The sequence below is a fragment of the Panthera tigris genome, chromosome B2 (assembly GCF_018350195.1).
Source record: "Panthera tigris isolate Pti1 chromosome B2, P.tigris_Pti1_mat1.1, whole genome shotgun sequence".
In the NCBI taxonomy this organism is placed as follows: domain Eukaryota; kingdom Metazoa; phylum Chordata; class Mammalia; order Carnivora; family Felidae; genus Panthera; species Panthera tigris.
In genome coordinates, this window is record NC_056664.1 from 141,281,238 (window position 1) to 141,304,776 (window position 23,539).

At 48.7% G+C, this 23,539-nt stretch overlaps 1 protein-coding gene across 3 annotated transcripts in view; it reads left to right on the plus strand.

Moving 5' to 3' along the window:
- The window catches only part of SYNJ2 (synaptojanin 2), a 104,519-nt gene that overhangs the window by 68,269 nt on the left and 12,711 nt on the right, over nucleotides 1-23,539 (plus strand). For all 3 annotated transcript variants that reach the window (XM_042987406.1, XM_042987407.1, XM_042987409.1), the window contains 10 exons: nucleotides 646-795; nucleotides 871-1,036; nucleotides 7,854-8,045; nucleotides 10,002-10,083; nucleotides 10,847-10,987; nucleotides 12,590-12,782; nucleotides 15,665-15,823; nucleotides 17,582-17,738; nucleotides 18,697-18,814; nucleotides 23,247-23,465. In XM_042987406.1, the coding sequence (XP_042843340.1) occupies nucleotides 646-795; nucleotides 871-1,036; nucleotides 7,854-8,045; nucleotides 10,002-10,083; nucleotides 10,847-10,987; nucleotides 12,590-12,782; nucleotides 15,665-15,823; nucleotides 17,582-17,738; nucleotides 18,697-18,814; nucleotides 23,247-23,465 (1,577 nt within the window). The remainder of the gene's footprint in view (nucleotides 1-645; nucleotides 796-870; nucleotides 1,037-7,853; nucleotides 8,046-10,001; nucleotides 10,084-10,846; nucleotides 10,988-12,589; nucleotides 12,783-15,664; nucleotides 15,824-17,581; nucleotides 17,739-18,696; nucleotides 18,815-23,246; nucleotides 23,466-23,539) is intronic.

Genomic DNA, 23,539 nt, shown 5'->3' on the forward strand with positions numbered 1-23,539 from the left:
GGGGCAGAGATGTGGCAGGCATCCGAGAGGTGCTCCTGGGCGGCTGGCTTGCCCATTCACAGCATGCCTTCATCCCGTTTGTAGGCACACTTTTGGGAATGCATCCCGGAGATGGTGGCACAGAGGTCCAGGTGACACCTTGAGAAACAGTAGTTCTGTGTCACAATTACCATGAATACAGTTTGGCAGGGGCAGCGTGAGGCTGGCTGAGATGATCGGAAGCCTGGGAGGGAGACCAGAGCCTGTCCCATGGCCCGCTGGCCCAGTGCCTGGGCGACCTCTCCTGGCTCACTGCTGGGAGGAGGGGTGGAGTCACTGCTGCCTGCCAGCTCTCCCTGCTCGCTCGCCACCCCTCTGCTGCTCAGGGGTGGGGCATCGGGAGGTGGTCCGGAGTAAGGGAGCCAGAGGAGGGCTGGTGGAATGATAAAGACGAAGTTGGACGAAATAGGGGTGAGTTGTGGTGGGGAAGTCCTGTTCTTTGCTGTGAGCATTCCTCGGTCTCTAGAGGGGTACAGGGCGACCCAGAATCTGCCAAATAAGGAGCTCCCTGAGATGATGCCTGGTGAAAGTCACCCGAGGCAGCTGTGGCAGCCGGGAGCTTCCAGGTGAGCAGACGGTGACCCCTGTCCCTTTCTTGTCACCCAGGTTCTCCACCTGCAGCTCGAGAGCCTGGGGCTGAACTCCAAGCCCATTGCTGACCGCTTCGTGGAGTCCTTCAAAGCCATGTGGTCTCTGAATGGGCACAGCCTGAGCAAGATGTTCACGGGCAGCCGGGCCCTGGAAGGGAAGGCTAAGGTAGGGGCAGACCACAGGGGGCGAGGGAGGGCCTGCACGGGTCCCTCTCACAGCCTGTGGTCTGGCTCACGGCAGGTGGGGAAGCTGAAGGACGGGGCCCGGTCCGTGTCTCGCACTATCCAGTCCAACTTCTTTGACGGGGTGAAGCAGGAGGCCATCAAGCTGCTGCTCGTGGGGGATGTCTATACCGAGGAGTCTGCAGACAGAGGAAGGGTACTCCTGGACAACACGGCCCTGCTGGGTAAGAGGGTTCCCACTCCACTGTATGGAGGTGCCAGCTGCCCTGCTGCCCAGAGGGAGTATGTGTGTTGGGGGTGCTGGCCGGCCCTTCCCCCTCCTCCTCGTGCAATCTCAAATGGCAGGTAGTGACACTCCCCTGAGCTGAGCTTCTGTGCGTGCACTTCCGGCCCTGACCTCAGCCTCACTGCTTGCAGCTGTGTTTTGTATTCTTGTATGAGACGGTCAGTCATGTGCAGCCACAAGAGGAGGCTCAGGAAAAAACAGAGTTTGTTCCTCAGAAGTAGGGACCTGTAGACCGAAAATGAGATGATGGGAAAAGATGTTTTATGCAGATGAGAACAAGAAGAAAGCTGGTGTAGCTATGCTCCTAGCAGACGAGAGAGACTTTCAAACAAAGACTAATAATAGACAAAGAAGGGGTATTACATAATGATAAAGGGGTCCATTAAACAAAAAGATACATAACACGTATAAGTATATATACGCCAAACGTATGAGCTCTAAGATCTACAAATATTAACAGACCTAAAGGGGGGACTTGACAGCAGTACAGAAAGAGCAAGGGACTTTAATACCCCATTTACATCAATGGGTAAATCATCCAGACAGAAAATGAATAAGGAGACAATGGCCTTAACACATTAGACCAGATGGACTTAACAGGCATAAACAGAATATTCCACCCCAAAGCAACAGAGAACACATTCTTCTCAAGTATAGATGGAACATTCTTTGGGATGCATCATATGTTAGGCCACAAAACTAGTCTTAATAAATTCAAGAAGATTGAAATCATATCAAGCATCTTCTCTGATCACAATGGTATGAAACTAGAACTCAATTATGAGAAAACTGGGGAAAAAACACAAAAATGTGGAGATTAAACAACATGCTACTGAAAAACCAATGATGGGTCAGCAAAGGAAGGAAGGGAGAAATCAAAAGATACCTAGAGACCAAAATAAACAAACAAAACAAAAAACAAATACAACATACCCAAATCTTTGAGATACAGCAAAAGCACTTCTAAGGGGAAAGATCATAACACTACAGGTCTACCTCGGAAGCAAGAGAAAGCTCAAACAATCTATCTTTACAACTGAAGGAACTAGAAAAAGAAGAATAAATGAAGCCCAAAGTCAGTAGAAGGAAGTAAATGATAAAAGAGTGGAAATAAATGAAATAAGAGATTTAAAACCAGTAGAAAAGATATATAAAACTAAGGGTTGGTTCTTTGAAAAGATAAAACAAAATTGATAAACTTTTAGCTTAGACCATCCACGAAAAAGGTTGCTAATCAGAAATGAAAGAGAAGAAATTAGAGCTGACACCACAGAAATACAAAGGATCACAGGAGACTACTGCAAATAATTCTATGCCAACAAATCAGACAACCTAGAAGATATGGATAAATGCCCTTCTTCCAAGACTGAATCATGAAGAAATACGAAATCTGAATAGACTGATTACTAGTAAGGAGATTGAATCAATAATCAAAAACCTCCCAAAAGGGGCTCCTGGCTAGCTCAGTTGGTAGAACATACAACTGTTGATCTCAGGGTTGTGAGTTCAAGCCCCTGTGGGGCATAGAGATTTGAAAAAATAAAATAGAGTGGCTGAAAATTAAAAACGAACAAATAAAAAAACCCTCCCAACAAACATAAGTCCATGACCTGAAGGCATCACTGGTGAATTCTACCAAGTGTTCAAAGATAAGACTTAATATCTATCCTTTTCAACTCTTCCAAAAAGTTGAAAAGGGGGGATACTTCCAAACTCCTCTTATGAGGCCATCATTATCCTGATACCAAAACCAGAGAAGGATGCCCCCCCCCCCACACACACAATTGCAGGCCAGTATCACTGATGAACACTGATGTAAAAAATTGCAATAAAATATCAGAGTAAATTCAACAACACATCAAAATGGTAATTTACCTTGATCAAGAGGGATTTATTCCTGTGATGCAGGGGTAGTTCAATATCCACAAATCAATCAACTGATAAACCACATTAACAAAATGAAGGATAAAAATCGTGTTGATCATCTCAATAGATAAAGAAAAAGCATTTGACAAAATTCAACATCTATTCCTGATAAAAACTCTCAACAACATGGGTATAGAGGAAATTTACCTAAACATAACGAAGCTTATGTATGACAAACCCACAGCTAACAACATACTCTTGTTCCTGAGAATGGGAACAAGACAAAGATGCCCACTCTTGCCACTTTTATTCAATGAATATTAGAAGTCTAACCCACAGCAATTAGGCAAGAAGAAGAAAAGGCATCCAAATTAGAAAGGAAGAATAAAACAGTTGCTATTTACAGATGACATACTATATATAGAAAACCCAAAAGACTCCACCAAAAACTGTTAGAACTAATAAACGAATTTAGTGAAGTACTAGGATACAAAATCGACATACAGAAGTCTGCAGGCTTTTATAAGCTAATAAATTATCAGACAAATTAAGAAAACAGCTCCGTTTATAATTGCATCAAAAAGAATACCTACAATAAATTTAACCAAGGAGATGAAAGACCTATACTCTGAAAACTATTAAGACATTAATGAACAAAATTGAAAAAGAGGCAAATAAATGGGAAGATATTCTGTGCTCATGGATTGGAGGAATTCGTATCATTAAAATGTCCATACTACCCAAAGTAATCTACAGAGTCAGTGCAATCCCTATCACAATTCCAGTGGCATTTTTCGCAGAACTAGAACAAATAATTCTAAAAGACCTCAAATAGCCAAGGCAATCTTGAGAAAGAAGAACAAAGCTGGAGATCTCAAGATCCCTGATTTCAAACTAAAGTATAAAGTTATAGTGAAACAGCATAGTAGTGGCATAAAAATAGACACACAGAACAGTGGAACAGAATTGAAAGCCCAGATTGAAACCCATGCATATACAGACAGGAAATTTATGACAAAGGAGCCAAGAACATACAATGGAGAAAGGACATTCCCTTCAATAAATGGTGTTGGGAAAACTGGACAGCCACATGCAAAAGAATGAAACTAGACCACTGTCTTACACCATACACAAAAGTCAACTCAAAATGGACTAAAGACTTGAATATAAGACCTGAAACATAAAATTCCTAGAAGAAAACAGGTGGTAGGCTCCTCAGTGTGTGTGTGTGTGTGTGTGTGTGTGTGTGTGTGTGTGTGTGTGTGTGTGTAGGATCTGATTCCAAAGGCAAGAGAAACAAAAGCACAAATAAACAGAAGGGATTACATCAAACTGAAAAGCTTCTGTACAGTGAAAGGAATTGTCATCAAAATGAAAATGCAGCCCTACTAACTAGGAGAAGATTTTTGTAAATCCTATATTGGATAAGGGGTTAATATCTAAAATATGTAAAGAACTCCTACAACTCAACAACAAAAAACCAAACATGAAAGATGAAAGAAAATGGGCAGAGGATCTGAATAGACATACAGTATTTCTGAAGAGGGCATGTAGATGGCCAACCAGCTCATGAGAAGATGTTCAACATCACTCATTACTAGGGGATGCAAATCAAAACCAAAATAAGGTATAATCTCACACCGGTTGTACTATTATCAAAAAGGCAGCAAGTATTGGAGAGGTTGTAAAGATAAGGAAATCCTTGTATGCTGTTCGTGGTAATGTAAATTAGTGCAGCCACTATAGACAGCAGTATGGAGATTCTTCAGAAAATTAAGAATTGAACTACCACGTGATCCAGCTGTTCCACTTCTGGGGATTTAGCTTAAGAATGTAAAAACATTGATTCAAAAAGATATATGCACCCCTATGTTTATTGCAGTATTATTTACAATAACCAAGATAATGGAGCAAGCCAGTGTCCGTCAATAGGTGGATAAAGTAGATGTGGTACACACACACACACACACACACACACACACACACACACACACACACACACACTGGAATACTACTTGGCCACAGAAAGGAATGAAAGCTTGCCATTTGCAACAACATGGATGGACCTTGAAGATATTATGCTAAGTGAGATAAGCCAGATGGGGAAGGACAGATACCATGTGATTTCACTCACGTGGAATCTAAAATAAAAAACACAAACTTACAGAAACAGAGAACATATCAGTAGTTACCAGAGGGGGTGGGGGTAGGGGAATGGGTGAAGGAGGTCAAATGTATGGTGATGGTTGGTAATGAGACTTTTGGTGGTGGTCACTGTGTGGTGCATTCAGATGTAGAATTGTAATGTTTTACACCTGAGACTTATGTTATATACCAGTTGTACCTCGGATTAAAAAAATGTTATTATACTCTCAGGTCCTAGATATGGAGAGCATACCATACAGAGGTTTATTGAGGGTTTCTTTATTGGGATTTCTGCAGGAAAGGCAGGAGGGTAAGTAGCTTAGAATTGGACAGTTTAAATAATTCTGGTGGGCTTTGGGTTATAAGCATGGACTCTAGTTGAATGGTACCTGGTCCTGGCATGACTGAGGCACAGGGATATACAAAATATGAATGCGATACCAGCTATCACCGTGTTTCCTGGGAGCCCGTTCTTTCCGGCCTTGAGTGGGAGCCCACTCCTGTACTTTCTTAGTTTAGACTATATTTCCGAGCCAAGAGGAAAGGAAAAGTCGAGAAGATGCTGGAGGAGTCCGTGTTCTATTCTACAGGTGTCAGCTTCTTTGAGTGCTAACTCCTGCCAGAAACCCTTTCTCAGCCCCAGTGGATTCTTGGTCCCATCTCCAGGTATCATTTGTCCCAGGGAGTGTCCATTGAGGGGGGCCTCCTGCTTGTTATGGCCCCAGGACCCTGTAGAACTGATAGAGGGAGTAGTTGTCTCCAGAGATGAGGACACGTTCTCTCGGGGACAACTCCGTCATGCTTCTATCAACAGCTAGAGGTTTTTATTTGTTAGTTGAACTACAGTTGACATATGGCATCATGTTTCATGTGTACAGCATAAGGATTTGCTATTTGTATACATGGTGAAATGATCACGGTAAGTCTAGTTAATATCCATCACTGCGCACAGTTACCAAAAAAATATTTTTTTCTTGCGATGAGACCCTTCAAGATCTATTCTCTTAGCAACTGCGAAACCTGCAGCACAGTGTGAACTATGGTGGCCCTGCTGTGCATTATGTCTCAGGGCTTGCTGATTTCATAACTGGAACTTTAGACTCCCTTCACCCTTCTCCCCCCCATCCCACTCAACCCCCAGTCTGTTCTCTGTGTCTGTCAGTTCATGGTTTTTAGGGTTTTTTGGTTGGTTTTTAAGCTTCCACAAATGAATGAACCGGGGGTTTCTTAGGAAATTTTTAAAATAATTTTTAAATTTTATTTATTTTGAAAGAGAGAGTGCGCAAGCAGGGGAGGGACAGAGAGAGACGGGGGGAGAGAGAATCCCAAGCAGACTCAGCACTGTTATCCATCATAGAGCCCGATGCAGGGCTCGAACCCACAAACCATGAAATCATGACCTCAGCTGAAATTAAGAGTCAGACGCTTAACTGACTGAGCCATCCAGGTGCCCCTCTTTGAAGAAATCTTAATGGTCTCTTATTCCCTGGACACTGTAAATGCTATGGAGCTAGTGGAGAAGAAGGGGAGAAGCTAGCATTTTTCTTTAGAAAAACATTTGTTTTGTTCTAGAAATTTTTGGAAAATTAATTTGCCCATGTTTAAAATGGTTTCAGAGCCCTTTGCTGCTTTCACGATTCCATAGGGGCACCCCCTTGACTCTAAATAGCCAAGGTGATATTTGTATCGACCTAGAAATAAGGTAAGCTCAGTCAAAGCTGAGAGAAGGTCTGAGTAGCACAGAGTCTTATTAAGTAGATAGGTAGGTATGACTTAAATTTGCTGTAAGTCACTAGTTTAAAAAATGGAATCTATTGTGGATATCCAGAGGGTGGATGTGGTTCAGAGTAATGCTTTTTTAAGGGTTTGAGTCCGAGGTAAACAAAATGTCTCAGGCTTGAGGGCTGGAAGGTGGAAAAGGCAAAGATGGGCTAAGACATTCCAAGTTTAACACGTATGCATTTAAAGTATGGCAGGCTGGGGTGCCTGGTAGGTCAGGGCACCTGGGTGGCTCAGTCAGTTGAGCATCCGACTTCAGCTCAGGCCATAATCTCGCAGTTCATGGGTTCAAGCCTCACATTGGTCTCTGCTGTCAGCACAGAGCCCACTTCAGATCCTCTGTCCTCTTCTCTCTCCGCTCCTCTGTGCTCTCTCTCTCAAACAATAAACATTAAAAAAATAACAAAGTATGGCAGGTTGCAGTGTCCCCTTGCTTATGTCCCCACTGGCTTGTGGATGGAATGCTGAGGCTGAGATTTCCTGTGGTCTGATGCCCTAGCCTGTGGGGCTCTGGTTAAGTAAAGGTTATGGAGAAGGGAGTGTCTGATCTTGTGTTTTCATGCCATAGGGGAGGGCTGCCTGGGTGGCTCTGCCGGTTAAGCATCTGACTCTTGGTTTCAGCTCAGGTCGTGATGTCACGGTTCGTGAGGTCAAGCCTCACGTCGGGCTCCACACTGAGTGTGGAGCCTGCTTGGGCTCCTCTCTCCCTCCCTCTCCCTCTGCGCTCCACCCCCCGCCCCTGCTTCTCTCTCTCAAAATGCAAAAACAAACTTTTAAAAGATGCCATAGGGAAGTGCTGTGTCTGTGGTGGCCTTAGCCCCTCACCATCTTCTCGAGGAGCGCGCTTGGCCCGTATCTGTAGGACCTGCGGCCGTCTGTCCCGACAGGGAGCTCCTTCCAGGTTTCTGGAGGACACGTGTGGTTGTGCAATGCACACACCTGTGCCCTTTCGTGCCTCCTCACAGTGACCCCCAGGATCCTGAGAGCCATGGCAGAGCGCCAGTCGGAATTCACACATTTCAGACGGATCCGAATCGCCATGGGGACCTGGAACGTGAACGGAGGAAAGCAGTTCAGGAGCAACCTCCTCGGGACGGCAGAGCTGGCCGACTGGCTGCTGGACTCCCCCAAGCTCTCGGGCCTGGCAGGGTCCCCGGGTGAGTGCGTGCAGCTGTCGCGACCACGAGGGCCTCGGTTTGACCTTTTCCGCAGCCGGTGCCTCCTGAGAGTTGGTATTTGGTGCTCCCACTCCCGAGAAAGGTTAGAAAGTGCCGTGGTATAACTTTCTAGGACACACCTGGCCAATTATTTGACGCCTTCCCTTTTCCGCATGTTTGGAAGGGCTGTCGAAGCGGGGAGTCTCTCTCTTCACATACAGAGATTTCGCAGTTGTGGGTCTCGCTCATTAGAACCTTCTTGTCGTGAGGAGGAGCACGTGGCTCCTGGAGCCACGTTGCCGTCGGAAGCTGGGCCAGAGCCAGGCGCACGGGTCGTGTTGCTGCTGACCAAGCACGTGTGTCGCAGCCTTCTCCCCAGCCACCTGTGTCTGCATATCCGCTCTAAGCAGTTGCAAAAGAATTTGTGTGCCTTTTAGGAGTACAATAATCCCAAGTTGGGCGCCTCACCTTGTGTCTTACATCATGCAGGGGAGTATTGGATGGCCTCAAAATTGCAGGGTTGGGAGAATAAATGATTTTCTGCAGTCAGCATTTATGTGGAGGCCTGGCTCTTTCAGGCTTCCTTGGATTCTGCAAGAGATCCGTGATCCGGTTCTCTGTGGACGTGTAAGAGCCTCTCATTCTCCACAGCGGCCCTGAGAGGTGCCTGGAGCCCACCCCCCCCCCACCATCACGTGCGCGGTCGGCACCCCGCTTGCTGCCTCGAGGTGCAGGAGAGCTGGAGCGCACAGTTTGGGGGTCCTGGGATTCTTGTGTCGGTGGGGACCGTTCAGAATGCCCACCGGAGCAGGCCCCATACATGCTGCGGACGTTAGAGAGAACTTCCCTCCCCCTTTTTGAAAAATGGCTCTTTGTTTGCCAGCCGGCAGGGTGGGTGGGGACAGCAAGCTGTTGTCACTTTGCGGGGCATATTATTGGGACGCAGGCTCAGCAGCGCCCCCTAACCGGAAAAACTCACCGGGTTCAGGAGGGAGGAGGGGCTGTGGTGACTGTCGCCCGCAGATCAGAGGAATTGGGTAGTTTTTCTTTAAACAAAGAAGAGAAGCTCTAAGCCAGTCAAGCTTGAAGTTTCCAAGCTGCCCTGTGAGGCCAACAGGGAAAGAAGTGGACAGCCTGGCCTTTCCCGATGGCATCAGGGAGCACAGGGTGTCCCTTTGTGCAGTGCTTTGAACCACAGCCTGAAATGATGGCTCAGGAGCCGAGTGGCAGCAGGTGGCAGGGGGGCACTGGAGAGATGTGGCAGGGGTCGTGTTAAAGCCTCAGCTTCCCTGTTAACAGGGACCCAGAGAGAACGGATGAGCAGCACCTTGGCTGGCTGTGTGCCCTGTAGACTGCATTTCGGTAGCAGACCTCAGCTGTCACCACCTCGAGCTGGACAGGGTTTTCCGTGCTCCGACCACCGAGATGACAGTCCCCTGGGGCAGGAAGGGCCACAACAGTCAGTCATAACCGGCAAGGCTGGGCCCAGCACTGTGAAAAGTACTGAGGGACACAGGCAAGCGTGAGACAGTGACGTCCCCACGTGCCTTTGGGCCTGATGCACGTGTTGGTCACCGGGAAGGAAGGGAGACCGACAGGATGGTGCCCTTACTACCTGCCAGGTGGAGTGGGTAGTTCACACGTGCCATCTGATGGATGCTTCACAACTCCTTGTGAGATGGTGGTTACTGTCCCTTCTGCAAAGAAAGGAACAGAGGTCTGGAGGGGTCAGTAACGTGCCCCAGGATGTAGACAGGGAAAGGCCACGTGCACAGCAGGACATGAAGGAAGGTGGGGCTCCACACGAAGCTTCACTGAGTCATCAGGATGCGTGCACCCGGACCCGGGGCAAACCTGGGCTCAAAGAGGCAAACGCGGTGCCCCGCGAGTTTGCTGACCCGCAAGTTTGCCTTGTTGCGTCTGATTGTCGTTCACCTCCGGCCTTTGCCCCCCCAGATGATGACAGCCCAGCTGACATATTTGCCGTGGGGTTTGAAGAGATGGTGGAACTGAGCGCAGGGAATATCGTCAATGCCAGGTGAGCATCCAGGCACGAGGGGTGCAGGCGGCACCCTGAAACTCACCTGAGGCTTTCCTGAGCCAGGGGCCTGGCTAGGAGCGGGGTTCTGGGCCATCCTGCTTCGGCGTCCGCTAACCTGGGGCCCCGGATGTGTAGATACTTGGGATTGCGTTCCTTCTCCACACACAGATACGTACCTCCGATTCCTCTTTCTTTGCAAATTAAGGAAATAGAAGGACGGCGTGGTATTGCTGTATATTCTCAGCCGTGTGTGGAGGCTGAGGCATGCTGTGAGCTGGCATGTGGGCACCTGGAAGGTGTGGGCTGAGGGCCAGGCTGGAAGGGTGCTGACTCACCTTTCCTGGGGTAGGTGAGAAGGGTAAGTGCAGGGAGACGGTGTTTCTGTTCCCTCCACCGGATGCAAAGGAAAGAAAACCACTGGATTAATGTTTTCTGTAAGGTCAACTGGAGCTTTTCTTTGTTGGTTTTATTTCAAGGACTTTTCTGAACAAATAATAAAACCTGGTCTGTGCAGCTCTAATGAGCGAGGTACTGCATTGGGTTTTAGGTGGAGGGGGTGGGGTGAGACGTGTGCTGTGATGTGTATGGTACAACCAGAAATACACAGATAGTCCATGGCAGGAGTTGAGGCAGGGAACTAACATGGGAGTGGGGACAGTGTGACACCAGTTGTACAAAAAGAATAAACTAAGGGCTGGAGGAGTTTGTGGGTAGGAGGGCCCATCTCCAGCAGACGGTAGAGCGTTTCTTTCTCTTCCAGTACCACCAACAGGAAGATGTGGGGTGAGCAGCTGCAGAAAGCCATCTCACGCTCTCATAGGTACATTCTCTTGACTTCGGCACAGCTGGTGGGCGTCTGTCTGTATATCTTTGTACGTCCATACCATGTCCCATTCATCAGGTAAGAACATTGAGTTAACGTCTGGGGGACACGGGGTTGTTGGTCTCGGTGTTTTGTTCGGACTTCCTCCCCCTCCCCCCTCCTGCACCAGGTTCGGGACTTGCCATTATTCTAAATCAATGTAGCAACCCCCCCAAGGAAAAACTGGGCTGAATAGAATATTGTCTGGTGACTAAAAAGCCACAGTGGGAACCTTCCAGGTCAGGAAGCTGAGCTCTTTCAGAAAGAGTGATTGTTGTCTCCCAAACTCAGTTTTGTGCAAGGAAAGGGATTTTTTGTTGAAGTTTTAGACAGGAAGCCTCTGACCAAGAGCTGAGTAACCCATCAGGAAATGCCAGCTCTTTAAAAGAGTTCTAAATAAGACATGTGGGCAGAAAGCCTCTCCCACTGTCACCCCATTGCAATGTCCCTAAAGTGACAGCTTTGTAAATGTCAGGAAGAGAACACTTAGGAAATGGGTGTCCTCTTAGGAAAGTGTGAGTGTGCGTGTGTGTGTATATATGTGTGCACGCATGTATACATGTGTGGTGTGTGTGTGCATGCATGTGTACATGTGTGCGTGTGTATTGTAAGGTTTGGGAGGAACTCACCTTTTCCCTCGATGACTCATAACCTCCCATTGCTACCGGGTCTCGCCCACATCCATAGCATTCCCTCCAGTCTTTCTCACCGCCCCTGCCGGGCTGAACCTTTCCTGCTACCTGGGTGAACACCTCTGTGTAGTTAGAGGAGAGGAGGCGTGCCCGTGGCAGAGCTTGGAGAGCAAGACTGGGCTCTGTGCCCATAATCCCCTTCTATGATGCTCAGAAAATCTTTAAGTCCGTGTCCCCCTGACTGTTCATTCTGGCAGTCGGGCAGTGTCCAAAGTGAGTGGGTAAAAGTCAGTGAAGGTAAGGTCAGGGTAGAGGTTAGAGATGAACCACGAGAGAGGGCGGTGCTGGGGAGCTCCAGATTTCCCAGATGCCGCCCAGGGTCCCCAGCCTCTCCTTCAGCCTTAGCTCGTTTAGCTCCTATGCTTCTTGGCCACCTTGTCTGCTGACTGCTGGTCCCAGGGAGCAGGGGAGACCTCTGTGTGCCTCAGTCTACAGTCCCGTGGACCCGCACACTCACTCTTAGGAATTGCAGGCTGGCATTCGAGTGCGAGCTGGAGTCTGCATGGAAACCGCCTACCCAGCCGGGCACAAATAACTGGCTGTTTCCTGTCTCTTAACATGCGTGGATTACCTGACTGCAGCACCCGTGCTTTGCCGGAAGGCTGCGGGTGTGGGCCGGGGGTGGGGAAGCCGGTGCTGCTTCGCAGGCATAGAAGCAGAAAGCGGGGATGGAAGTGACAGCTTCATGAGTGGTTCTGCGAGCGCAGGGCGCTTGAGAGTTGGGGCTGTGGAGACGGTCCTCCAGGCCTCCCAGGAGGCAGCCGTCAGCAGGGAGAGGAGAGTGTGGCGCGCTGGGCACCACATGGCCTGGCCGCTGAAGATGTGATTAAACAGATTCTGAGCCACAAGCCCCAGGCTGCCGCCCAGCTCTTCTCTGGAGCAAAGCGGGTTTCCGCTTGTCCTTCTTGACCGCTAAGGAGCCGCCACCCGTGTGCATTCTGTGTTCCAGAGACGTGGCGATTGACACGGTGAAGACGGGCATGGGAGGAAAGGCGGGGAACAAGGGTGCCGTGGGCATCCGCTTCCAGTTCCACAGCACCAGCCTCTGCTTCGTGTGCAGCCACCTGACGGCCGGGCAGGCCCAGGTGAAGGAGAGGAACGACGACTACAGGGAGATCACCCAGAAGCTCAGTTTCCCGATGGTGAGCAACGTGCCGTGGGTAGATGGTGGCCCGGAATGTGACAGGGATGCGTGTGCTGGCTCCCTGCTCGGCGCAGCCCCACGCGTGGTTTTCTGAGCTGCCCGTGTAGGCCGGGCATCGGAGGTGCGACTGCTGGAGGGTCCCTGCCCTTGGGGGCTCAGCGCTGGGGGAGGGGAGATGAGCTGGGATGGCACAACAGAGGTGAGCCCAGGGGGTCTGGAGTGTTCTACGCCCCACGTCAAGTCCTTATGCACTTACACGTTTTCATCGCATCCCTGTGTGTTTTCCGATTTTCTCACTTGTGGTCCGTGCTCTGTCCAAGTTGGTGGAGAACAACTGAATCCAGACAGTGTGAGACTTGGTTTTCTTTAGATCTGTGGTCTTCACATATGTATTCTGTTGCAGCTAAGAACGCCCGTTTTTTTTACTTTTAATTTTTAAAAAATGTTTATTTATTTATTTTGAGAGAGAGAGACACTGTGTGAGAGCAGGAAAGGGGCAGAGAGAGAGTGAGAGAATCCCAAGCAGGGCCTGTGAGGTGAGCGCAGAGCCCCATGCGGGGCTTGATCCCACAGACTGTGAGATCATGACCTGAGCCAAAATCAAGTCGGACGCCCAACCCACTGAGCCACCCAGGCGCCCCAAACGCCCAGTTTTTGAATCTGTGCATTCCTGACTAAGGAGCCCTGGATCCTTCCACCTGGTCTCCAGGTTGCGGATAATATGCGCCATGCTGCCCTCTGGTGGTGGCAGGCGTTTCCATCCCAAAGCCAGCGGATCTTCTTTTCAAATTCAGATTTGAATGTTCTCTTTCCTGTATAAACATGACTGCCTGCACACCTTCAGCCTGGTGCAAACCACCGGTTTCCCAGCAGTGAGGGGAGGCCAACTCTTTTCACCACATGTTCTGCCAGTGTCTGTGACACCGTTGGCTGGGTCACAGAGCTCCAGAGTGTGAGACCAAATAGATCCCATAAAACTGACATCCTGTTTACTGGGCTGCATAGGCTCTCAAAGCAAAAACTCTTTTATTTTCATCAGCGAGTGCTGTAGTCTTTGCTCTAGTTTTTGTTTCTTGGACCAAAAAAGAAACAGAGCTGGGAAATTTACAACTTGTAGTCTTCTAATTTACGTAGGACATTATGCGTGTTTTCTCTGTGTGTCTCTTCATTTAAAAAAAAAAAAAAAAAGTCCAACCAGGGGCGCCTGGGTGGCTCAGTCGGTTACGCATCTGACTTCAGCTCAGGTTGTGATCACATACTCCATGAGTTGGAGCCCCGCATCGGGCTCTGTGCTGACAGCTCAGAGCCTGGAGCCTGCTTCGGAGTCTGTGTCTCCCTCTCTCTCTGCTCCTCCCCTGCTCATGGTCTGTCTCTCTCTGTCTCTCTCTCTCTCAAAAATAAACATTAAAAAAAATAGTCCAACCCTTCTCACTTAAAGTGCTGTTTTGAAATAGTAAACTTTAGACATATTGAAAGTATCCAAAGGGCACAAAACGAGCCTTTTTTTTCAACAACAGAAAATTGCGGATGCCGATCAGTTAATGCTCTACACCTGTGCTGCCCGGCGGACTAGGCTCTAGCCACAAGCAAGTATTTTAATTTAAATTAATTAAAATTAAATAAAACAAAAATCCCTTGGTTACACTGGCCACATTTCTTGATGGCCACTCACTGGCTGCTTGTGACTGGCTGCCTGTGGCCAGCTGCTTCCGTTCTGGACGGCACAGATGGAGAACATTTCCATCACTGCCGAAGTTCTGTTGGACGGCAGCGCTCTACACATTTATTTGGTTGTGATCGTTGTAATCCTCCGCCCAGATTACTGTCGTGGTTTGCAGGGAGTGGGGGTATAGCAGAAACAAATTCTGGAGTTAGGCAGATCTGAGTTCAAATGTTGCATTTATTGTGCATTAGTGGTGTAACTTCAGCAAGCTTTTTGAACTTTCTTTTTTAATCTAAAAGCCCATAGTGCATGCTGCCCAGTGTTGCCGTGAGGGCAGTGCGCCCCGGGACACAGCCCAGTGCTTATGGATGGGTGGTAGGGGCGATGCATAGTGGCCACCGTCATTGTCTTTGGTGATTCACGGCAGGGAGAGAGGACGAGGATCAGTGCTCTCCAGAGCTGTGCTGGTGGACCTCGGGCTCAGGGTGGGCTGGACCGGGACAGGGGCGGGGGGAGGCGGGGGGCGTGGGGGGCGGGGGCTGAGAATGGAACAGAGGGTCACAGGATGAAAATGGACAAAATCCATGACGTTTTACAAAGTTGCACATTCTGAGCATTTTCACTTATTTTCTTATGCCTGATCCTCCTAACTCTGAATGTTTGGGGCTGCTCTTCTTCGGGTGTGTAGACATAAAGAAAGCAGGAGCACAGCCAGTCACGGAGCTGGGGTGGGTGCAGCGAAGGACGAAGTCATGCTTCCCCAGTTAGAGCTGAGCTTTCTTCAAACCACTCAAAAACATCCTCATTTTAAGCAAAGTAAGCCACGTAGGGGCGCCTGGGTGGCTCAGTCTCTTGATATCAGCTCAGGTCACGATCTCACAGTTCATCAGGTTGAGCCCTGAGTTGGGCTCTGGGCTGACAGGCAGGATCCTGCTTGGGATTCTCTCCCTCGCGCTCTGCCCCTCCCCTGTGTTCGTTCTTGCTCACTCTCTCAAAATAAATAAATAAACTAAAAAAAAATAAAATAAGCTACGCAAAAGCCCCTCAGTAAGTGTATGGGATTAACGAAAGACGAGATGCTCTAGTACGAGACTTTTTTTTTAAGTAACATTTTAAGAAACAGCGCATCTGCGTATTATCTGCATGGTGAATTTTTCTCCCGTCGCCCACCTTCTTTGCAAGATGGGCCGGGATGACTGTGATTTTGTTTACGACAGGGAAGAAACATCTTCTCTCACGATTACGTGTTTTGGTGCGGCGATTTCAACTACCGCATCGATCTCACTTACGAAGAAGTCTTCTATTTTGTCAAACGCCAAGACTGGAAGAAACTTCTGGAATTTGATCAGCTCCAGCTGCAGAAATCAAGCGGAAAAGTAAGTTGTGCTCTTAAAATATGCCTTAGCATATTTTACTATGGAGTAGCATCTAAGTGTCTACACCGGCGTGCGGTAAATTAAGCTCCATGAGTGGATTTAACAGTGATTCTGATGCTAAGATGTGTGGCGTGTGAAGTTAAACATGAGCGTCCGTTCACACCCACTGCCTGGTCTTCCTCCAACGGGCTGTGCTCAGGGTCTGTGTGTCCGCTCGGAGCGGGAGCAGCCGCCCCCCTGCAGGAGACTGGCGGGCACACAGGCCAGCCACAGGAACAGTGGTGGCAGAAGCCCCTCCTCCAACACCAGAGCCCGTGCTCTGCGGTTAGAGGTGGGCTTGCTGTCCCTCGTCCTTCACACAAACTGAGCCCTCAGTCCTCCGTGTCCCCCCAGGGAGTAAGTGGTCGCGCTCGGCGGGAATCAGAACGGCTTCGAAGGGCCCTGTGTCAGCAGCAAGCACAGTGCTGGGTGGGGACAGAGAATGCTGATGTAGACAAGCCCACCCAGCTCGTACCCCACACCAGCCTTGTAGGACCCACCGACAGACGCTCAAAGCGCTTTATTTTGATGATAGTTCTGTTTCTCATTGGTGAACATGCTAACGAATTATAACTGTATTTAATATACTTTATATACCAATTTGTGTGGGTAATCCTCAAGACCGTCCTATAAATTAGGTTATTATACCTATTTTATAGACAAGAAAACTGAGGCCAAGGTCAAATGAGTCCAAGGTCACACGGTCAGTACACAGAGCCATGATGCAGTCCAAGATTGTCAAACTACAGAGCTCATGTTTGTCCCCCCAAATGACCCGTGTGCAGTTTTTTAGTGACTCCTCAGGCAATGACACGATAGGAAAGATTCAGGTATAGGATCTGTCCTCAGTTCTTCCAGGTCGCACTGGCCGGCTTCCCGATGACCCAGCTGATCTTCTCCAATGCAGACTGTTTGCTCATGTTGGTATCTGGTAGCTTTCTGGCAGGCTGGGCCGAGAGGGCAGGTGCACAGCCATATTCCATTTACGTTTTGAAAATGCAGCTGGTAAAATGTGTGGTGAGAGGGATTCAGGTGTCTCTTGCGGCAAGAGACAGGCATTTTTTGACGCTTTCTGTGCACTCCCCACTCAACCCTGCCAGGGCTGTGGATTGCTAAGGGAGGCCAGATGGAAAAGTAACCACGCCATACATCTCTGCAACAGTTTCTTCTCTCTGCCTCCTACCAGTGTTGTCCACACCCTTCCACAGATGCACTGGGTGAATTAGTACAGGCCGTTCTAGGGTCTTCTCATGGCACTGCGGCTGGATCCGGAGCTAAACCGAAAGAGAGTTCAGTCTCAGTTCTGTGCTTCTGTTGACCCGGTTCATTCAGTTAGCAAATATCGATGAAGACCTTGATAGCAATGGCCGGGCATCGTACTAGGTCTGGGACTGTGCGGATGGGGCACCTGTGAGCCTTGCCGCCTGCCTTCCGCGGTCTCCCCGGGAACTGGCAAGCGGACAGTGGTACATCGGGTACTTGAGGTGGGTGGGAGATCCTGTGTGGTGTGTAAGTCAGTACAATGAGTAATCATCACTGTATTGCTAATTAAATAGCACCCATACGTTTCGGTTTGAAACATATTTGCAAATACAATGTAGATCCTGGGTCTTTTAAGGAAGAGAGCCCTTTGGTATGTGCTTTTTTATTTTTTTGTTTTTACATACAACACACAGAATCTAGGAGAACAAAGGTGGTCTTGGTCTTTTCTCCCAATAGATTTTTAAAGACTTTCATGAAGGCACCATTAATTTTGGACCTACTTACAAGTATGACGTTGGCTCGGCCGCCTATGACACAAGTGACAAATGCCGCACCCCTGCCTGGACAGACAGGGTCCTGTGGTGGAGGAAGAGGCACCCTTTTGACAGAACAGGTGCGTGGGACATGTGCACCTTCAGAGCTGGTAGAGGGGGAATGGTCGATAACCACAGAGGGCAAGTCAGTCACAGTGATGCAGCACAGCGTTCTTTGCTATAAACAACTTTCTTGGTAACCCGAAGCTACAGGAGATTCATTCCAGTTGTTGGCCCCTAAGCTTTGGAAGTTGTGCTTTGGGGAGCTCCCCTTTGGCTCTCCCCATCCCTGCATCACGGCTGTCCCCGCACACCACCCCGTCTGCCTTCTGTCCTGGGGGGGCGAACAGGAGAGAAGTCAGTGTCCGGTGTCTGTGCCCTCACCCACAACATGCAGTACATCTGGCCCCTTTTGTTCAACCAAACTCTTACCTGCTTAAAGCTCCAATTCCAAATAGGACATGAGCCCGACACAGGGAAGGAGGGTTTTTTCCTCAATTAGTTTTCCAGTATGTTTAGAAGTATTAGCAATGGCCAGCTGGGAAGGGCGGCTCATTTAGAACACCTATATCTAAAACAGCTCGGCGTTTCTGGCAAGATGGATGCAGAGATTTCAAAGCCAGGAAATCACACTGTTCAGATCGCTCTGTGGGTATCTGTGACCTCCCCAGGGTACCGAGAGGCAGGGACCCCGTCATGGTCTTAGTCTCTGCTTCTCCTACCGTACGAAGGGCTGCAGACGCCCTGTGTTCCTGTGGCCTCTGGGGTGGAAAGCCCACAGCCGCCACCCACACCCCCACTGAGTGTGTCCACTGGGGAGGAAGTAGGCAGCACCGGACGACCTACGTGGATTACCTGCCCCAGACCCCAGAGCCTCCTTGGCGTGGTTTCCGGCCCAGTGGGTTAGAGGGAACGAGTCTGAGACAGGGTGGTCTGTGACGTAGACCCCCGTGGCCCAGGCTCCTCAGTCGGCTTTTCCGTATGTTGATACAATTGTGTGTTGTGTGTGGGTCTCTTGATCGTGATCCCCGTGAGTAGCCGGAGATCTCAACCTGCTAGACAGCGACATAGACGCGGACAGCACGGTCAGACATTCCTGGTCTCCTGGAGCCCTCCAGTATTACGGCCGAGCGGAACTGCAAGCATCCGATCACAGGTACGGTCCTGGAGGCCGCGGGGACTTTTGTGCTGGCAAAAGCAGTGTCCGCTGCTCCCCGCGGACACCGGGTGTGCTGTCCCCTTCAGAATGCGGGTGTGCAGGCATGTGGAATTCCGTAAACAACAAAGAAGAGTGTGACAGATAGCTGTGTACCCACCATCAAGAATTAATCACTGTTATTAGTATTTTGTCATTGCTCACATCACAACTGACGTCATTTATGAAAATTTCAAAGATGCAGCCTATGGTACTTTGTCGTTTAAATTCCCATAAATGATGTCATTGTGCAACTTGCTTTTTTGGTCACTTAATGTCTTTGAGATACAGTCAGGTCGCTGTTGCAGATCTGGCTCATTCACTTGTAATTGCCGTCCAGTGTTCCACTAAATATATCCATGGAAGTTACCCATTCACCTACTGGGGACGTGTTTTTCCTAATATCATTACAAATGGCCTTAGGGTTGGGTTTTTTTTTTTATTTTATTTTTTTAATGTCCATTTATTTCTGAGAGAGAGAGCACAAGCTGGGGAGGGGCAGAGAGGGGGGAGACAGAGGATTCAAAGCAGGCTTTGTGCTGAGAGCGCAGAACCTGATGCGGGACTCGAACCCACGAACTGTGAGATCCCAACCTGAGCCGGAGTCGGATGCTCGACAGACTGAGCCACCCAGGCGCCCCATGCCGTAGGGTTTTTAAGTGTTGGATTCTGAGTTCTTAAATGCTCTGAGCAGTTGGTTTGGCCATTAAGGGTGGAACACAGCAGCCGGGTCGGTCAGCTCGGTGTGCCCCGAGACCAGTCTCCTAGAACGTCTGTAAAGAGACGGAGGATGGCATTTGAGGGTGTGAATAGGAAGGGTTTGATCGTCCCACAGCTGCTACCAAACTTGCCTGTCAGTTTCGGCTTCTACAAGGAAGGAAATTAGGAGACAGAGTTGCTGGTGAAGTCAGTCAGCCGTTAAGTCTAAATCTTTAGTTATTCTAAATTCTCGAGAAACCTGTGGTTGCAAATACGTGCCCAGAAATGAGCCCCGGGAAATCTCCAGATATGGGACTTCCAGGTGTGCTAGTTCAGTGAGTGTCTTTAGAAGCAGTTCATTGAACTGTATTTGCTGAGCAGGGCCCTGTATGCTAGGCCCTGTTCCTGGCACTGAGGATTAGCCGTGAACAAAACAGACAAGACCACGTTCTCATGGAATTGTCTAGTGAGGACAGACAGCTGGTAAACAAGTGTAAGTGCTGTGAAAGGAAAAATAGTAATGGCAAGAGTCAGACAAGGGGTTGGTGCTCTTTTAAACCCAGTGTTCAGGGAAGGCCTTTCAGATATGACGACCATGGAGCCAAGGCCTGAAAGACGTGAGAGTGTGAGCCATGGGGGTGTCGGGGGGAGAGCATTCCAGGGTGAGGAGCAAGGCAGCGAACGTTCAGGAATCCAGAGAATAGAGGTGGCGTAGAAAGAGTGGAGGAGGTCCTAGGAGATGGGCAAGAAACGTAGACCACGTGGAACCCCACGGGCCGCAAAAAGACGTTGAGTTTTACTCGAGCTGAGGAGTGGAGTCATCTGACGAGGTGTTGATGGGATCAGCTGAAGAGAGTCCAGTGGGGCCAGGGAAGAAGCTAATGCGGCAAGCAGGGGAAGAGACAGTGCCAGTCTTGGACCAGGTGGTCATGGGTCCCCGTGGCAAGACGTGTTTGGGTTCTAGATGGATTTGAAAGTGGCGCCCACGGGGTTGGGTGGCATATATGTGCATGGGGGACGATTTGAGGAGGACCCCAGGGTTTGGCCTGAGCAACCACAAGGATGGAGTAGCCTCCACTCAGCCGGGATGCTGGGAGGTACAGATCTGGACATAATGGTTTCAGATGCGTCTTAGACTTTTATTGATTTTTCTAATTATAACAGCAGAGCCTCTCCCTTATTGACAGTTAGGGGGAAACCTACATAAACAAGCAAAGCCTCCATAGTTCTGTGTCTGCAGTGGTTTGTCATGTGTTGGCTGCGTTTTCCAGGCATGTTAGAAGATTTTACACCAAAATGTTCACCTGTGCGGGGTGTATGTTCACGTGTAGACGTACTTTTAAGTATTTAAATGCGTATAAGAACATTGGGATTATGTTAGGCAGACTTACCATTTTGCTTTCTAACTTATTACATTAATATTTTTTAATTAAACTTTTTCGCTTGAGGGCACCTGGGTGGCTCAGTTGGTTAAGTGTCCAACTTTGATTTTAGCTCAGCTCATGATCTCGCCATTGTGAGATCCAGCCCCAGGGTCAGGCTCTGCACTGACAGTTTGGAGTCTGCTTGGGATTCTCTCTCTCCCTCTCTCTCTGCCCGTTCCCCCCAACTCGTGCACTCACTCGTGCTCTCTCTCAAAATAATAAACGTTGAAAAGAATATTAGGAAAAATGTAATTAAAAAATCTTTTATTTTGAGGTAACTATAGATTATAATTCCTCTGTAAGGAATAATACAGAGACCCCATGTACCCTTCTCCCAGTGCCCGCGGTGAGAACATACTGTCGCTCTGGAGCACGGTGTCATGACCAGGATGGTGACACTGACACGGTCCAGATACAGAATGTCTCCATCACCACAGGGATGCCTCATGGCGCCTTTTTACAGGCGCGCTGGTCTCCCCTGCTTGGCCCCTGTCCACCGCTGCCCTTTTTCCTCCCTTTCCATAATTTTGTTATTCCAAGTAGGTTACATAGATGGAATCAGAACAGGGAGACTGGCCTTTTCCCGCCAGCAGCATTCTCTACAGATTCCTGCAGGCGTCCTCCACATTATCACTGGGTGCTGCCCACACTGTACCGGCACCTGCTTTCCTCAGTGATGCTTCGCTTACCGTTCATGCAGCTTCTCTGAAGACGTCCTCTGCCTGTTTGTTTGTTTGAAGTTGTATTTATTTTGGGAGAGGAAGGAGAGAGCAGGAGAGGGGCAGAGGGAGGGAATCCCAAGCAGCCTCCACGCTGTCAGTGCGGAGCCCGACGCGGGGTTCCATCTCATGGTGGCGGGATCATGACTTGAGCCGAAATCAAGAGTCAGATACTTAACTGCCTGAGCCACCCACTTTTAGAAAACACTCACTTTGTGCATATTCCTGTGTCAGATTCTTCTCAGTCTTCTTTTTTGTTCCAGAAGCAAAAAAAAAAAAAAGTCTAACAATGGTGCTGTAAATCTCAGGGATCATACTGATTATATGTCACTTTTGCAGTGTTCCCTGGTTTTAAAGGTCACCACCATATGATCTACGATTTTGTCTTATGTTTTGTTTCCTCTCGATGCTGTATTACATATATATATATTTTTTAGTAAAGTTTATTTTGAGAGAGAGTGTGCATGCGTGCATGCCAGCAGGGGAGGGGCAGTGAGAAAGGGGAGAGAGAGGATCCCAGACAGGCTCCACACTGTCAGCCCAGAGCCAGACTCAAGGCTCAAACTCAGGAACCATGAGTCGATGCCATATTATGTCTTCAATAAGGTTGCATGATCTTCATAACAGAGGATTTTCTACATTTTTGTAAAGAGAGTAAACCCATCCTCCATCACAATTACAATAACAGTTGCTTTGGGGCACCTGGGTGGCTCCGTCGGTTAAGTATCCGACTTCGGCTCTGGTCATGATCTCACAGTCTGTGAGTTCGAGCCCCATGTCAGGCTCTGCACTGACAGCTCAGAGCCTGGAGCCTGCTTTGGATTCTGTGTCTCCCTCTCTCTCTGCCCCTCCCCTGCTCACGCTCTCTTTCTCTCAAAAATAAACATTAAAAATAAATCTTTAAAAAACCCTAATTTTTCAAAAAGATTAATAATAACAATTACATTATTTCCTGCCAATCTGTTTTCTTGTGTGTGTCCACTAGACTTCTCCAACATCATTCTTACTAGTTGTATAAGATATTATTGTACGGCTGCACCATAACCTGTTTCGCCGTCACGGAACAATTAGATTATTTCCCCTTTTCCTTTTCCCTCCCATCAACAGTCATGATCAACCTTGTATATAAATCTTTGTCTGAATCCCTGGTCATTTTCTTAGAACAGAGTCCTAGAATTGAAATTAGTAGGTCAAAAGAGATGAACATTTTTGAGATTCTTCACATCAGTTGCCAAGTCGCCCTCCAAAAAGCTTGAATCCCTAGCAAAGGGAGAATTCTCACCTCCCACCGTCCTCGGCAGTACTGGTGAAAACCATGTAAAAAATCTTTGCTAGTGGCTGGTGCTGTTTTCTCTAAATCGCCCACAGGTAAAAATGCCAAGACAACGCTAGGATTGGGCAGAGATAGAGTCTGAAACCCTAGGACAGCACAGTGCTGTGCTGGGGCCACACTCACGGGGTGTCGATGTTCCCTGTTGACAGTGGAGCTGTGGGGGCGGGAGCTGCTCAGCTCGCTAACCGGTACCTATCTTCCCTTCACGTCTAACGCAGACCCGTCCTGGCGATCGTGGAGGTGGAAGTGCAAGAAGTCGATGTGGGTGCTCGGGAGAGGGTGTTCCAGGAAGTGTCCTCTTTCCAGGGCCCCCTGGATGCTACCGTCATAGTCAACCTTCAGTCACCAACCGTAGAAGAGAAAAACGAGTTTCCTGAGGATGTGCGCACAGAACTCATGCAGACATTGGGCAATTATGGGACCATTGTTCTTGTCCGGTAAGTACTGCCCTGGCTGGCACGGGGTCCCACGTGCACGTCACGTACATGCCAGCCCCGTCGAGCCGCCGCGT